The sequence below is a fragment of the Juglans microcarpa x Juglans regia genome, chromosome 3D (genome assembly GCF_004785595.1).
Source record: "Juglans microcarpa x Juglans regia isolate MS1-56 chromosome 3D, Jm3101_v1.0, whole genome shotgun sequence".
NCBI classification, from domain to species: domain Eukaryota; kingdom Viridiplantae; phylum Streptophyta; class Magnoliopsida; order Fagales; family Juglandaceae; genus Juglans; species Juglans microcarpa x Juglans regia.
Window position 1 is genome coordinate 37088030 of NC_054598.1, and position 17970 is coordinate 37105999.

General features: G+C 37.9%; 1 protein-coding gene across 2 annotated transcripts; it reads left to right on the forward strand.

Annotated features, from left to right (window-relative positions):
* Positions 1-627: 627 nt before the first annotated feature.
* Positions 628-16926, forward strand: LOC121254983. Of its 2 annotated transcripts, XM_041155249.1 has the most exons (13): positions 690-1103; positions 1237-1381; positions 2465-2619; positions 3209-3391; positions 5161-5236; positions 5907-5984; positions 12994-13079; positions 13683-13756; positions 14622-14667; positions 15303-15412; positions 15679-15853; positions 16371-16487; positions 16711-16926. In XM_041155249.1, exons 1-12 carry the CDS (start codon positions 840-842, stop codon positions 16443-16445), a joined length of 1467 nt encoding a protein of 488 aa, XP_041011183.1. In that variant the 5' UTR covers positions 690-839; the 3' UTR covers positions 16446-16487; positions 16711-16926. The 2 variants fall into 2 exon arrangements, with proteins under 2 accessions (XP_041011181.1, XP_041011183.1); XM_041155247.1 differs by lacking the exon at positions 16371-16487 and having other exon boundaries at positions 628-1103.
* The last annotated feature ends 1044 nt before the right edge of the window (positions 16927-17970 follow it).

Genomic DNA, 17970 nt, shown 5'->3' on the forward strand with positions numbered 1-17970 from the left:
GGAAAATGAGATAGATTAAATAGAATAAAAATATTATAAAATTAAAATAAGGTTATAACATAATTTTGTTTTGGTATTTAAAAAAATTTTTATTTTTTATATCTTAAAAATTTAAGAAAGTTGTAATGATTAAATAAAAAAAATTAAAGATTCGAAATTAAAAAATATTTATATTTAAATAATGTTAAAAAAAAAAGAAACAAGATGAGAAAATTTAGGCGAGGGGAGATGAAATTATTTATTTATATTCCCGAACACATCTAAATTACAATGCATTTGGCGCAACCGAAAAGATCTAGAGGGCTCCCCTAAATTTGACAATATTGGATCGTGCTGACTAATTTACTAGGTACATGTCCTACTTGTTTGGTCGAAACAATGAATGCAGTAGGTAAAGCATTTATTCGACATAAAAATTGAGATTTCCTTTTGTCACTTGAGTTGTTGCAGCAGCTAGGCCAGCGATTGTTGTTGAAGAAGATCCCATGTTTTACTTTGCAAGATTTTCTCTAAAATCATGGTGATTCGCCATATTTTTTCTTGCAGTGCAGACAATTTTTGATTTGTTGGAAGTTGAGACGTATTGCCTGGTTTGCTTTAATTTATCTACTCTGAAAAGAAACATGCTAATTGAAGCAAAATTAGCCGTTAAGGATTTTATGGTTTTCACTTTTCAGTCGCACCATATTGTTAATGGTCCCCTCAGGGCCGCCATGCCGCGCCCATATAAACTTCTCTAGACTGACAGTTGAGAAGGGACACTTACAAGTTACAACCCCTTTCCTCTCCAGCTACCCCTAACCTTCCATACCTCGTCCATTCCCATTCTTCCCCTTTCGATGGCGGCAATTCACAACCTCGCGGTGATCCTCAAGAACCCGCTAAATGACGCGGAATTCCTCCTCGTCAAACAGACGCGCCCGAATAGATTTGGCGACGAAGAGTACGATTCCTTTGTGGATTCCGAGCTCTGGGACCTCCCCTCCACGCGGCTGAACCTTTTGGAGGGAGAATCCGAGTCCCAGATTGTCGTGGTAGGCGCCGAATCGTGTTCGGAGAAGATCAATCTGAGGAAACTTGATATCGATTCTGCTCTGGACCGGGTATTTTTTTTTACAACGCGGTTTCTCTCTCTCTCTCTCTCTTTTTCTCAATAAATTATGGTGTAATAAAATGTGGGATTGTTTGCATTTATATTAGTACTGAGTTCCGGTTTGAAAGTACATGGTTTTGTAGGCATTGGATCAAGTGGGGCTTGTGGCAACTGATGGGGGAGAATGGAAATTCTGGAAGTATGTGGAGGAACCTGAGTTTGGACCAGGTTTGCCGGTTCATAATGTGTTTATTACAGGACAATTGGTGGCTGGGAAAAATCTACAAGGTTTGCTAATGCCTGCTTTGATATATTTTTATTGGTATTGGTTTTCTGGTTAGATGTTACTCTTTGTGTATTTCTTGTATACTAGGGCTACTACTTTTGCGTCTTCAAATAAGCATCTTTGCTTATGTATAAAAAAAGTTCTGTTGTTTTGGTGATTTTTTTTGTATTCTGTATGGGGTTGCTTTGATGAAGATGGGGGATTTTTTCTTAGGTCTTGCTTTAAACACGTCAAGAAACTGTTTATTTCTTTTAAGTGCTTGTGTTCTGCTTGTGTTCTTAGTGAGCTAGCAAATCAAGGGTCTTTGGCTTGCTTTGGTAAAGCCATAGAACATTGTAAATTATAGTGAATAAAATAATTTGCCCCGTGCTATGTTGCAGATAAAAATACAAAGTTTTTAGCCTTCGCGTTATTCAATAAAGTTTTTGATCACCTATCAAATAGTAAAAAATCAAAACTTCTGAGGGAGTACTTACTTTAAGTGCACCCACATACTTCACACCTTGTTGGTGCATTGGTGTAGAGTGTGCCTAGAGATTCTAATAATATAGTATGCCAAAGTATACACATCAAGAGGGCTCTTTGTCTTCCTCCTACATGTAATGACTTCTATGAATTCATCTGTTACAAAAAGTAAAAGACATGGTAGAAAGAGCAAAAGTCTCCATAATTTTAACGGACACGTCTTTGGTCATAGTGCCTATTAAAAAGACAATGCATGCATCACCCTAGTATTGACGCATGATGATTTGAAGATGGTCATGAAGATTACATTTAGTTGTAGACTTCCAACAGTGTAGGCCTTTGATTCTTTCTTTCTTTTTTCTTTTTCTCTTCGTCTTAATTGGGAGCATTTCCTGGGGAAATTAAGAAATCTGGTTGCCGAGTATTGATGTGTAGACAAGACATCAAATGATAAATGACATCATCTATTCCATGTTATCATATCATACTTTCCTGACAGACTTGTATTGCTTACCTTGAGAAGAGGCAAGTTAGCATATAGTTTGGTGATCATAACCTCAAAATTTCTGATGTTATAGCCCTACTTCCTTGATGTGAATATCTGAATCCTATTCAAGCAGAGTTGTGCAAGTGGATGTCAGTCGAAATATGTCTGAGCTGGCTTCTGGAAGTGAAACCAAGTAGCAATCGCGTGGGACCTCTGGTAGTTGTTGGTCTGATAAATGATGCAATGCAACCTGCAGATCAGATAGTCGCACCCATCTTACGGTATCAGGTTTGCCTTCTTCCATGTAGCATTGAATCTTGATGGAGCAAATGTACCACATTAAGGTGCAAGGGAAGATGTGGTTTCAAATATGTGAGGCCTTATAAGTTCAGGGATCATCTGGAAGTGGTGATAAGAACTTGACTTTTAGTGGTCATTGGAATGAATATAATGGCCTATAAAGTTGTGTTTTCCTTACCTATCCTTAAGAAGGAGAAGATGAGAAAAGGAGAAGACAAAAAATTTCAGTGCTTAGACATCTATATTCCAGCAGAATCATCCCCCCACCCAAAAAAAAAAAAAAGAAAAAAGAAAAAAGGTACACTGTGTCACTGACTTTAAGGTAGAAGTAAATATTAAAAGTTTAATCTGCGATTTCTTGACTAAAGCTTTATTTGAAGTTTTCAACACAGTTGCTTCACTCACTCTGAAGTTGATGCTGAAGAAACAAATTCTCAGTACGAGTACTAGTTATATAATTGTTTCTTGAATCAGACTTCTTTTCAAACGCCAGGGGGACTTCTCTGCGTAGTTGCTGACATGCATCATTTTATTATTATTGTTATTATTATTAGTTTGTGGTTGTTCCCCCTTGCAGGAGTACCCTCCTGGTGTTAAAGTTATACCTATTGGAAGTAAGACAGCAAAGCCTTTTCATACAACAAACTTGATCGTATTTGCCCCTGAAAATGTTTCAAATGAACGTGAGAAAAATAGTTTTGTTGCTTGTGGGGATGCATTGATAGTGGATCCAGGATGTCGGTCTGAATTCCATAAAGAGGTATGATTATCATTTTGTTACGCTTAGACATTAGTCAACGGCCTTATGACGGATGATTTCAAGCATTAAATCTGCTTGAATTAATTACTCTCCCATATCATCTACTACTTTAGTGAACTCTTAAAGTTTGAATGGCAGCTCTGCTTCTGGTTGTGTGGTTTGTCATCAATTACAACCTTAGACCTTTTAGATTTTAAGTACCTACTTGTATACTTGACTGTAAAAATAAGAAAGGGAGTGTAAAACTTATGTTACTTTTTTAACTTATAAAAAGCATAAAAAATCTTTAGGGTACTCTTGTACCTGTTGTTTCCCATATTTGAAAGCAAGAAAGCTGTATTCTTTTTTATCTTTCCTCAGCAGAATTCCACTATTTTGCCTGCCCTGGGAGGCTAGCTTTTCTTTCTTTCATGGAAATGTTGCACTCTTTTGCAATGGGAAAATTTTAGAAAATGAGTAACTTTGGTAAGTTTCTTTCTTGACTTTTGACTTGTTCCCTTAAACATGTGAATACCTTAGAAAAGCAAGGGTCTCTGAGAAATTGTTCCTGTTTTTTCATCCAGTAAAGCTCTTCTCGTGTTGGGCTTCCAAGAAGCTCCTTTCTTTCTTTGTTGGAAATGTTGCACTCTTTTGCAATGGGAAAATTTTAGAAAATGAGTAACTTTGGTAAGTTTCTTTCTTGACTTTTGACTTGTTCCCTTAAACATGTGAATACCTTAGAAAAGCAAGGGTCTCTGAGAAATTGTTCCTGTTTTTTCATCCAGTAAAGATCTTCTCGTGTTGGGCTTCCAAGTAGCTCCTTCCTTTATAGAGCCCCATCTATAGAGCATTCATTTCCATAGGGATATCATTCTTTTGTTTGATGTGATAACTGGGCTTTTGATATTGATGATATTCTTTCCTTGTTTCTGATGTATGATAGATTACATTTTCTCTTTCAATCAGCAGACATTTGTTTTTATTGAAAATAATGACATTCTAGCACAACTTCTTGATGATGCCTAGGGACCTTTTTCTGTTGTTTTGGGGCTTCACATCAACTGGATGCCATCTGATTTTTCTCTCCTGTTGGGATATTTGGAGCCTCCAGTGGGGTCTTGGCAATGTCAGTCTTTGAAAGAATGTATCTGACTTTTTCAATAATCGGTCATGTGGCTTTCCCTGGAGCTGTTTGACCTTCACCATTTTATTTGGCTTGTAGTCATAAACTTAGGTGTAGGATTCTCCTGGGAAGGATCCTATTGAAAGAAACTCAGCTGTGAGGGCTATGTAACAAGTGACCAGGAACAAACTTCTTTGTTCTTTCCATGCATTCTAAGGATTTTTCTAATGCTTAACTTTTCATTTTGTAGTGGTTCAACATAATAAAAATGTCAGTTCTATGTTGCTCTTCACTCCAGCCTTTTCATATTGATAGCTGTTAAATTGCACATTGTTTTGTTAATGTATATCACCACCACTGTTCCAGCCTGTCTTAGGAATATTTTTTAAGTTAAAATTTTATTCATACAAAAGAGTGTAACCCTAGTACACAGGAAGTATACACGAGACCCACTGAACTAGCAAACCAAAAAAGTGCTTAAAATTATGGCATTTCATAGAAATGTGTATAAGAAAAAAAATATTCAGTTAGTCTTAGATATATGTCCTTGTACTTCTATGAAATGATATTCAGTTACCTGTACTGCCGATGGTACTTTAAATTAAAGTTATATTCTTTTTGCGTGAGTTTTTAATGAACTTGATAAAAAATTCATTTACATGATCAGCTCCAAAAAATAGTTGCTGCTTTGCCGCGAAAGATCGTTGTCTTTGTTACCCATCACCATCGGGATCATGTGGAAGGTAAGTTTACATTCCAAGGAATATATATATATATATATATTTTTTTATAAGTTACATTCCAAGGAATATAACTGGCAGCAAAAGTAATCTTTTGTTTAATGCTTGTTTTCGCATTAAATTACAATAGTGAATTCACAAAAAGGGAAGATTCACAATAACAACATGTTTATCACATGTTAAGGACCTGAATAGTTTGGCATGTTTAATATTGGAAATTGGCAAATGACTATCAAATTCTTGAATTCTGCTAGAAATAATGCAGAATAAAATTTAGAAGCCCATTCTCACTAGTCTGTGAGGGTGAGGGTGAAAGGCAGGGGATGGTAGACAGGTGAAGATACAGAAATAATTAAGCATATAAAAACAAGAAATCTTTGCTTTTCTTGTAAAAGAAGAAACAGAAAAAAAAGGCAGCAGAAAATCTAAATAGGAGGTTAATATAAATTAACTTGTCAAAAGAAAAGAAGGGGGGGGGGGGGGGGGGTACAGTCAATTCCACACCCCAAAAGTTCTCTCTCGTTGGTGCTCTCTCGTTGAGACTATAATTCATTACCCGTTTGCTTTTTGCTGGAAACCTGCATTCAGAAGTTCTACTATTGGGTTTGATTAGTGTATTTGGTTCAAACTAGATGCTATACTAGTAGTAATTCGCTGATATGGTTTGTTTCAGGTCTTTCAATCATCCAAAAGTGCAATCCTGACGCGACCCTATTAGCACATGAAAATACAATGCGACGCATTGGAAAAGGTTACAATTGTTAAATAATTCTGTCTCTTATGGTTGAGACTACTGATTGTCTCAAAATAAAATTGTTAAATATTTCTTAGCTTTCTATCTTTACACATTATTTAGACATATTAAGTTTTTGACTAGTTTTGATAGTATCTTAAACTGCATGGCTACCATGTCCAAACATGATGGTTCCTGAAAAGATTGTGTCCAAGTATATAAAACTTTTTTGAGCTGTCTGGATTTGCAGTAAAGATGCTAAAATAGTCTCCCAACTTAAAGATAGCTGTATCCACCTTTGAGCTTCAATACCTGATTCCATCTATTGAACTTCATATATTAAAAGATGGCTAACCCCAATATCGTTGAGCAAGGTTATATTTGTTGTATTTAGCAAGTTGTATGTTCAAAAGCACAGGCGAACTCAAACTAGCTTGAATTAAATAATACTTGAAGTAGATGCTACTTGTATCCCTATAATGGAATTTGACGGAACAACTGAATTGTGTTTGCTGTGACTGCAATGTTCCATTGCACTTTTCTTGATTGGTTTTTCTTGCGCTTTTCCTGTCATTACTTTTTCCTCCAAATTCCTTTCATTTTGGACACACTAATTGAAAGACATTTCTGCAAAAGAATGTTGACAGATAAGAAAGAAATTTTTGCATTCACTTAATGGAAGGCCTAAAGGCTCCTATCTCAATTACAAGAAGAACAAAGATGAAATGACTTTTCACTCAAATCTTCTTAAAAAGTCACAGTGAGAGAGCTGACTATGTCAAAAAGGTTCTTTTAAAGTTTTGGTTTTAGGTGACGCAAGAAGAAAACAACCAAAAAAACATCTAAAAAATCTATAGTATAGGATCTTTACATGGTCTATACTTGTTGTGGGGCCTGATTTGAGGTCTTTAATAGTCTACTTACTTTCAAGTTTTACTTTGGCGCTGTTTTTATACTTATTGTATGTGCTGGTTTTGTTATATTTGGAATTTCATAAATTTCTTGTGTTAAGGTATTTTGTAAATTTGAGAATTGCTGGACATGGGCAGCTCTATTGTGGCCCATGGTTCTTATTTTGGTTCATTCTGTGCTATTGGTTCGTTATCTGTGGAACACTGATTTACGATGTTGTGACTTTTACTTTCTAATCTGAACTGTTTGCCTTATTAGAATTTAGTTTTGCTAAAAGTGTAGTAAAAGTAGGATTTCTTATGAGGTTTACTCCCTAACCTCAAAAGGAGGTCTAGGCATCAGAAGATTGATTACTTTTCAACAGAACTCTTGTGGGAAAGTGGCCATGGCGGTATTTTAATGAACGAGATAGTCTATGGAGAATGTAGATGGACAGAATATGCCAGTATGTGGGGCGGATGGATTTCGAATGAGGTGAATGGGAGCTATGGGTTGGCTATGGAAGAACAACCAAAAATTGTGGGGGGAGTTCTCTCACTTTATTAGATTTATTTGGGTGATGGATATAGGATAAAGTTTCAGCATGATGTGTGGTGCAAAGATCAGCCCCTCAAAGAGGCTTTCCAGGACCTATTCGACCTTGGTAGAGGTGAAGGAAGCACTAGTAGTATAAGTTTTCAGCATGATGTGTGGTGTAAAGTTCAGCCCCTCAAAGAGGCTTTCCAGGACCTATTCAACCTTGGTAGAGGTGAAGGAAGCACTAGTGAAAGATTATTTAAAGCTCCTCAATGGCTCTATTCAATGGAAGTAGAGTTACACACATGGCACAAGATTGGGAGGTGGATTGCTTTTCATCCTTTTATGCTCAGTTGTATGTGTTCAAAAAGAAGCAATGCAGTGCCGATAAACTGTGGTGGAACATATCCAGGCGAGGGTTGTTTGCTAATTCATTCTATAATGCTTTAATTTCCCATGATGACATGCTGTTTCCATGGAAGACTACTGGGATGGGATAAGTAAGGCTCCATGAAGAGCGGCCTTCTTTGTTTGGACGACTGTATTGGTTAAGATTCTTACCCTAGATGATTTGAGAAAGAGACATATTATGGTGGTCGAATGGTGCTGCATGGGCAAGAGGGATGGCGATGGATCAACTCTTCATTGCGAGGGAGCCACCTCTTTGTGGAAAGTGTTGCTTAACCTATATGGGCTTGGAAAGTGGATGTGTTGGTGTGCTTGGAAAGGCGGTTGGAGAGTCCACAAGGGAAACATTATGGAAAATGAGCCTGGTTTGCTTAATGTGGTGCTTGTGGAGGGAAAGTAATGAGCGAAATTTGAAGACATATCAAGGACAATGGAAGCCCTGAGGTTGGACGTCACCAATTGGTAGAGTGCCCTAAAAAAGAAAGCCTTGAGGTATTCGGTGTTTCTTTCGGTGTTGTCAAAACTTTGATCATTTCCTTCCTTCCTTATGCAACACATCAAGCGTATGGGGATCCACTTCCCAACATGCCAAAAGATCTGCCACCTTTCTTGGCATCATCTAACTTGACCCAAACAGATTGAAAATAGCTTGCCATAGAGTGGTAACTACCTTGCAATGTAATAAAAGATGATGCATGGATTTCCCATCCTTCTTGCACATACCACTCCTTTAACTTGTCCAAGTAAATATCTTCTTAAGTGCAGGCCCCCAAACAAAGAAAATGGCTCTCGAAGGGTTTGGAGTTTCACGTGAAGAAATTCTGTTGTGGGGACTAGTGCATTATAAAATGGTTTGACTTGAAACACCCTTATTTTTTATATGCTCCAGCACATACGTCTTCCCCGTTCAGTCTGATGCAGAATATACAACCTAGCATAAATGGAGGTAAAGAAGTTAATCCTCCCAATCTTGGCCTGTTCAAGCAAACTCCACTTGCCAGTAATATGAGCCATTTGAGAGCTATAAATTATCCATCATTGAGGCATTCTTGTCCCGAAAATCTTGAATTGGTTTGGAAAAGCCCTTCTAAAAGGCTCTCCCTAAATTCTAGGGTTTTGGAAAGCCCTGGAATTTTATCTTTGGTTCCATTCCCCACCTCATATTTGATGTACCCATAAATTCTCCCAATCTCTTGGAATGTTCTTCCATAAGCAGACCCTATAACTCCATTTCACCTTGTTTGAACTCCACCCGCCCCCATTCTTCTGTTCAATCACCTCCTTCCTCTCTAATTGTCATAGTGCCAGTGCCACTTCATCAACAAAGCCATGTAACCAATCTTCTAATAACTAGGCTATCTTCAGAGATTGGAGTGCATACCTTGGATCAATTCACTAGGGGGAATCTCAGCTCCTCCCTTTGTAGCTTCTCAACACGATTAGCAACACCCATAGGGTGGGGGGAATAGGGACATAAATTAAGTGGGCAAGTTTGTGAGAATACTTTCAACCAATCAGCATATCTAGCCAATCAGTATTCCAATTTCTCCATAATACCCTTTCAGATCAACTTGCATTGAGTAACTATTGGGTCCCTGGGCTTTGTCTCATCCATTGCTTATAATACCTTAAAAGCTCTAACTACCCCTAGTTATTTTTAGGTTAGTTGGTCAGTAAACTATGATCAAGAACACTCTTTGGAGCTTCAATCATGTAAAGCTCCTCACATTGCCCATGAAGAATGAACTTTAAGAAAGTGGTTCTGCTAGATCGTCTAGTTAAAATTTTTGTATCCATTATCTCCAGGGACCTAGTTATTTTTAGGTTAGTTGGTCAGTAAACTATGATCAAGAACACTCTTTGGAGCTTCAATCATGTAAAGCTCCTCACATTGCCCATGAAGAATGAACTTTAAGAAAGTGGTTCTGCTAGATCGTCTAGTTAAAATTTTTGTATCCATTATCTCCAGGGAGCTGAAGCTTGTCTAACCAAAAGAAACAAATCTAAGGTAGTGCTTTTGACTTTATTTCATAGCTCTTGGTAATCCTTGTATTTTATGACTGTATGTGACTAGCTTGAAAATGCTGTATTTAACCAACTTATCTTCTTGTTCTTTTGCTCTTTTGCATTACAACCTGGATGCAGTTTATACCGACTAAAAAATTTTGATGTTTCTATTAATCTTCAGAACTTCAAATATGAGTTGTCATTCTATTAAGTAAGAAAATGTATGCTGGAGTCTCCGTTTCCTTCATGTTAAGGTCCATTTGAAAACTCAATTCTCTTTCTGAAATGATAGAAGATATCCCTAGTTCCACTAATACATGTTTGTTGGGGTTAAGGACTTACATCCCTACCTAGAGGAGAAGTGCCACCCATCTACTAGATTTTTACTTCTTGAAAAGTCTTCGGCGTTAAGACCTTTAACTGATTCACCCATCAATCATTAGAGATTGATTTTGCCAAGTCTATGAAACTTATAATTATTCTGAACTTTTGTTTATTCTACTGAAATAAAATACGAGAGGTGATCCGTGAGAGAGAAAACCCGTGACAACGCCACCACCCTCACCCACCCACCCTAGTCCGGTGAGTGACTCCTCACCGCCGGCACATACAAGATTGACGGGCCCTGGCGACTTCGCCAAGGGTCATCCGGCGTTGGTCATCTCTCTGGCGACCCAGTTTCTTTGCAAGATCCGATTCTAGGATCTGTGTTTTTGTTATCAGTCATCCCTCTGGCGTCTGATTTGTGCTTCCGTCACCTCCACCTCCACAGACAAGACAACCAGCTTCCAGTAAGGGCCTTCCGACGTCGGTACCTCTCCGGCGACCGAGTTTTTTGAGTAGTTTCTCAGTTTCGCCGCGTAGATCTTGTTTTTTTTTTTTTCCCCAGGTCTCACTTTGTATACTCCCTGAGTTTTCTCTCCCTACACTGCCACAATGGGAAGTTTGTTCCCGTGACCTTTCACCGGAATCATACAGTCTTATTGATTGTTTCTACAGCTTTGGGATAATCATGGGCATTTTTGAACACCTTTGAATCAAAGGTGTTTATATTGTCTATGGAGGGTAGAAATTATTGTCGTATCATAGAAAGGGGTAGGAAGGTAACCAAGGAGATGGTGCTCAATCATGCCAGTGCTTGTTGGCTGGCCAGTACAGTGGAAGAATGTGTTTTATCGGAGGGAAGGAAAGACTTCTTCAAGACATAGGGATGGAATCAAAGCTTTGTTTGTTCATAGGAGATCTAACACTTATGATCATTTTTTGGAAGTAACCGACTATGGTGGTGGTAGGGAGGTCGTGGTCTTTTAACGATCCTTGAAGGAGTGGAAGGAAAGTGTTGGAAGAGCTTTTCAATGGAGTTAAAACAAAGTTTGGCTAAGAAGGCTCCAGTCCTTGCACCACAAATGGACAGAGGGGTAGAGAAAGGAAGGAGATTGTGAGGCAGTCCAAGTCATAAGCAGAGGTGGCGGTGGCGGTGGGTTGTGCAAGGAAGAGGGCGGCAGCGCATGGAGTTCCAAGTCATCCTTTGGTGTTTGAACAAAAACACAAAAAGGGAGGCATGGCAGGGGAACTTTTGGTGGGATTTGGTCTGAAGAGGGAAGGGGCAAGACGTGAATTACCTAAAATGGATAGTTGGACTCTATCCCATGGCTATCCAAGAGAAAGCGAGTTGCAGAGGTATTTGCATAGTTTGAAAAAGCAGGTATCAGGCGTGAAGGGATTTGAAAATGTTTAGAAAGGAGATAAAGTCTTGGATTTTTAAGATAATCAAAGGTTTGGGCCTAGGCTTGGGCCAAAGTATGCGGCCCCTAAAAATAGGAAAAAGGAAGTCTGCTGGGTGTAATAGTTTGAGGCCAGACAAAGGGAAGGCCAAACTTGGGCTGGCCCGCATAAGCCCATTTCGCCTCCCAAACCCAAAATGGAGGCTGAAGCTCCATGGGCCTGTGTTTGAGTAGGGCTTCACTTCTAGGCAAGTTTCACGGTCCAACGGAAGTCTTGGGCCCATGGACCCACTTCCGTTACACTGGCCAGAGGAGACCCTTATCTCAGTGCCGATAACCTCCGTCATCGTTCCTGGTGACCTTACGCCGGCATTCCTTCGTCGGTGACAACAGCTCCTGGGCAGAAATGCACGCAAGCTTTTACGGAACACTTGAGGGATTCTTCTATCCTCGGGGGGCCACAGACGACAATATCTGGGCTATCCCTAGTCATCATGGAGTTAAAGGCGACGACACTGGTGTTTGCGAGCCCTGCGCAGAAACTTTCGCGTGTTTCTATGGGACACTTGGGGGAGGTTTCTGACCTCAGGGGGCCACAGACCCAGTCACTTGCACTATTTGACCTGCCCCAATCATTATGGCGGAGAAGGCGATAGGTTGGGTATCTGAGAGGTCCATGGTAGGAGAGGAGTGGGTAGATTCATCGGATGAGGACTTGGCAGAGTCTGTGGAAGGCTTGGAGCACTGTGGGAAGACACAGATAACAATGATGGGACCCTTGGCTTTGGTTGCTAGGTCGTCCACAGTTTCGTCACGTGATCATGGTGTAACACCGAGGTCTAAAGTAGGTTCCGTCGAAGTTGCACAAACAAGGTTGCCAGAGGTGAAGGGACTTGCTGCCAACCCAGAATCTCCAATGGAGAGTACCAATGGAGTTGTTGAGGAGGCACAGGATTTGAATAAGGGTTTATCGTTGGTGCCGTTTGGAGGATGTGAAGACCAATTTAAAACACTACTTATTGCGATTGAGGTGAGCCACTCGTGTGATACCAAATCAAGCTTTAAGAAAAGCAAGGAGTTGAAGCGTCTTTCTTGTGCAATCAACTATGATGCTGAGGGCGGTACCTCAAGTCGAGGGCATAAAGGGTGTTTTATTCCATAGAGCGTCTTTCTCATAAAGGGTGTTTCAGGTGGAGGTTGGGCTATGAGAAACATTGGGTTGGGGTTGGGGAGGTGTGTTTTATTCTAACTTAGGCTTGATGTATTTTGGGTAGTTTTTCGTGGGCTTTTTGGGGCAGTAGGAGCTCTCTAGTATGGATTAGGGATTTTTTTGTATACATCTAGTTTACTTGGTTACTCTTATTGATATTTATATATATATATATATATATATATATATACACTTATAAAAAAAAAAAAAAATAGTCTATGAAACTTTAACCAATACTTTATGATGACAGGTGACTGGTCCCTTGGTTATACCTCAGTTTCTGGAGCAGAAGACATTTGCATTGGTGGTCAGCGATTAAGTGTCATTTTTGCGCCGGTATTTCTCATATGCAAAATTTTTTACTTGATAACGGTCTGTTTTGGTGTCAACTGTTTACAAACTGGCTAGTTCTTGCTCCATATGTTCTTTCAAGCTCTCTGCTGATCAATGGATATATTTTTGTAATTTTCCCTTGCATGGAAAAATTTTGATTCCATCATGTGCTTTCACAATAAACAAAATTGAAATTTTCAGACTTACTCCTAGCATGAGAAAGCTTGAAAGTTTTATCGTTGTGATAATCCAACAAATAGTGAAATCTTTTAATTGTGGTGTCAATCATAATTGTGGTTGAGGTTCCAATTCTAAGAACCCCTGATTGGAGCTGTACTTTTCTGAGAATAGATTAATTGAGTTATGTGAGTTTTGGAATCAATTGTTGTGAATAAAATATTGATTTCATGTGAAATTGATCATCATTGAATGGTCATGATTCACTCATGAATGATTTAGAGAATGATATAAAAAGTTTTCAATATTTTTCTTTTGCGAATCTATACCCCCATCTTGTTTGTTTATATAAAATTTAGAAATTTCATTCACCATATCCAATAAGCATTCTATATTGTATCTGAAAAGGAAAAATTCTTCTTATTACAGGGACATACAGATGGCCACATGGCGCTGCTTCATGTGAGTACTAACTCATTGATTGTCGGTGATCATTGCGTTGGGTAAGAACTAGCATCTTTACATGTAATTTGATTGGCATATTTTTATGAAAGAGCTAGTTTATACTATCATCCAGGTTTCCTAAATACTTTTCAAAAACAATCCGCCAGACTGAGTAAACATGGTTTTGTATTTACCAAAATGCTAAGATCTGTAATTACTACGTTTTTTGTTTTTTTTTTTGGGGTGGGGGGGGGGGGGGGGGGGGGGGGGAGGGGGTTGTTTGGCTCATGGATTAACATGATTGTTATTTTTCGAGATTGCATTCTGACTCAGAATCAAATGTGGGGTATTACGTGTCATGTAATGCAGATAGTTTTTAAGCTAATTCCATTAAATTCATCTTGGCACGTGCCTGATGTGTGATTTTTCCACCAATTTGCAATTCTGTTTGGTTTAGTACAATGTGAACTATTGTGACATGGTTTTAGAACATTCGAATGCATGCAATGCTGTTTTGATATAGGAATATGTACTTGCGTGTGAAGAAAATATGCTTTATTTGTTAGTCTGTTACATCCCAAAGAAAATATGCTTGCTTTTTTGTTTTCTTACATCCTGAGACAAATTTTCAAATTAGTAAAGTTGAACTGCATGTCAATTCAAAGGCCCCAATACCGTATGACGTTTACTAGGAAACTGTTGATAGGAGCTTGTTGGATATAGACAACATTTTTGTTCTTTTTATTCTTCTTTTTTAGTTTTTAGTTTGTTGGGATTGTGAATGAAGTTGGCAGCAAACTTGAAGCCTTGGTTGTAGCTTCCTCTCCTGAACTCAATCATTACTCATTGATTTCGGTTTTGTTTTTGGTCTTCTTTTATAAAAACTAAAAACTGCTCTGTTAATTGATTTTTGCTTTCTTTCAGTCAAGGAAGTTCTCTCTTGGACTTTTTTTCTGGTGGAAATATGAGTGTAAGTTTATGTGAAATTTCTAATGATGGTATATAATTACTTTTTTCTCTCAATCATGGAATACTAATATTTACTAATATGCTTGCTGCATATACTGCCTTTCAGTGTTTCTTTTTTTTGTTTGCTAGATAAACAGGGTAGTAGGGGGCAACCGGAGGTGGCTTGCCTACCTAGGTGTGAATTTGGCTAAAATTGCATGTTTTGCAATCAAATTTAAATATTATGCCATGATGAATAAAAACCAATTACCAAGTTTGATTATGTTAGTATTGAAGGAAGAGTTTATTAGATGTTTCCTTATGGAGATATTTTAAACTCTGCTTTTAATTTCTTTGTACTATTCTGGAAGCTGGCATTCATGTTGGTTATGTGATGCCCATAATTATAATTAGCATGGGTGAGATTCTATATGTTTCAATTACACTGCGTCAAGCAGGAGCACTTTAGTGCAGCCCTTGCTTCTCATTATTGACACTGGCACAAGGCTTGTGATAAGTGGTGAAGCCCAACCTTCCTATTTGTTCTTAAACTCGTGAAGTGGATATATAATTGCAAATTCCATGGTTAGTAAATCAATTTCGTGGTGTTACTATTCAGGTTATTGCAATTTATGCTGAAATTTCTTTGTTATGCAGCAATACTTCCAGACAACTTACAAATTTTTGGAGCTTTCCCCTCATGCTTTGATTCCTATGCATGGGAGGGTTAACCTTTGGCCAAAGCACATGCTTTGTGGATATCTCAAGTATGAATAAAAAATAACTTTCTTTATTTTTCTGTCTCCTACTTTAAGCTAAATTGTCTACAAACTTCACCTATTATGGTATATCAGAAAATGAATTCTTCAACGTTTCCTGCTGCGCCCCCCCCCCCCCCCTCGGGGCAATTGTATCATTGGGGTGGCCACACGAATTGGTCTTTCTGCACCTTTGGTCTCCTTGGATACCGGAACCACGCTCAATGTAGCACCGGTGTCTACCAAATCTGAAAATGAATTTTTCCAATATTCAGGAACCGCAGAAGGAGAGAAACTTCCATCTTGAAAGCGATAGAAAATGGAGCAGAAACATTGTTCGACATAGTTTCAGATGTATACTCTGATGTTGATCGCGGTGCATGGATTGCTGCTGGATCAAATGTGAGGCTTCATGTGGATCATCTGGCCCAGCAAGATAAGTTACCAGAGGTAACATATTCCATGGCTTTATCTCAACATATTAGCTTGCACAGACATGTTTCAGTTGGTTAGTTTTCTTAGATTACACGTCGAATGGATAACATTCATTTGCTTTCTTTCCTTCATTTTGTTTGGTTTTATGCAAAAGAACAAATACAATTATTACAATATGGTAGACGTGCCAACTTTTTGATTGGGCAATCTGGGAATAGCACAGAATTCGTTAATCTACCTCTTAGTCTACTTAAATTGAAAAAACAAAAAACTTATTTTCTGGCCTGCATCTTTGCATTAGCTTCATTGTTGATTGTTCTCCAATTTCTTCCCTGATCCATTCAGTTGCAATTGTACCATGTCTCTTAGGCAATTTTTAGATAATAAAAGCCATATGGTGGAATAGTTTGATTGAAGTGCCCTTTGGATTTTCACAATGAATGTTCGAAATGATTACACCTGCAAGCATGCATATATTTCAGTGACGTTCTCTATTTGAATGAATTTCCACAATTCATTTGAGAGTGTGCAGGGCTTCTCTTTAGAAACTTTTAATGGAAGTTTGTCTTCATTTGCGGAGAACGTGGGTAAATTGGAACCCAAGTGAGGATGGCTTCTTATGGCCCACTCATCAACTACCTTATGTTAGGTTTGGACCATTCCGCTTGATTTATAAAGCTTTTTATATTCCTTGTCAAAATGGAAGACAAATTAATATGCAACTATATGGACCCCAGAAAATAATACTTCAATGTTAGTTTAGAACATTGTAGATCCATGTACATTTTGTTTTCTTTGATCAAATAATTGTTTGTGGTAGTGGTGGTTAATTTCTAATAGTGCCAATAAGCCTGCTGCATTGCTCCATGTAGGCATTTTCTGTCAAGAAGTTCCACAAAACTTGGCCGTGGTTCCTTTGCGGATGGGTTTGGGAATATATTAGGTATGGTTTCCGGCTAAATTATCAGAAGTTAAGGACATGGACATTACTTATTTCTGGTATCGTTGCTATATTTGCTGTGTTGTACTCGGTTAATAAATTTAATTCCAAATGAGACCAGAAGAAGGTCAGACAATTTGGAACTCCATGATAATTTCTTACGTAAGGTAAGTTAAGTATCTACAAGTGATTAGTCATTTTCCTTTTATTTAGTATTGAGCTGATTGAGAGGATAAATTGTTAGAAGTTGGTGGAACGGTGTAAACTATGGAGTGTGTCCTTAAGCTTATCCCAAAAGTATGTCTGTGGATCTACATAAGAATTGAAATTCTTAGTGTAATTGGTCTTCCTGGTGCGAGAGTCTTAGTTATGACACGCATTCTGTAATTGGCAAACCAATGAATATGTGCATGAGAATGTCACGTCCCTTTTAAGGGGGTTTTCTTTTTTTAATTTTTTAATTTTTGTTCTATTTTTCTTGTTTGGATGCATTACCTGAGGACTAGATTTGGTGTAACACCCCGGTCTTGGATGGGTCGGAGAGTTACTCTATGTTACTTAAACTCACATTCCAACAATATATTTATAGTTTCCAAATTTCTAATAACATATAAAAATTATTATTTCAAACCAACTACCTAATATATAATCAACCTCCCAAAATTCTATGTCATCAAAACATGACAAAATTACTGAATAAAATTATCCAATAATCATAGAAACCATCTATGCTTAATTCACCATACTTCAATCATCTTACTCATGCTCCATAATCTTGATCTTTTGTTAAAATATTCAAATTATCTGAAAAATATTGTTGAGATAAGGGTGAGTTATCAACAACTCAGTAAACAAAGATATATACTAGTATATAAACTTGAGTATTTATAGAGTTTAGAATGTAGAAAAAAAACATTTTACTTCTAGAATGTGGAAATCAAAACATGTTATTAAAAATGTCAGAGTGAAAGTTTAAAAATATTCTTGTTCAAAAGTATAATTTGGCAAAGCATTACTGAGCATCATATCAGAATAGAGACCATGTTTAACTCTTATAGTAGGGTTGTGCATCTGCGGATAGCCAAGCATAACATAAATCATTTTGTCACCAAAATGGTATGCAATTAAACAAAGATCACTATTATAACTTGTGACAGGACCGTATATCAATATTATCACTTGTGGCAGGGCG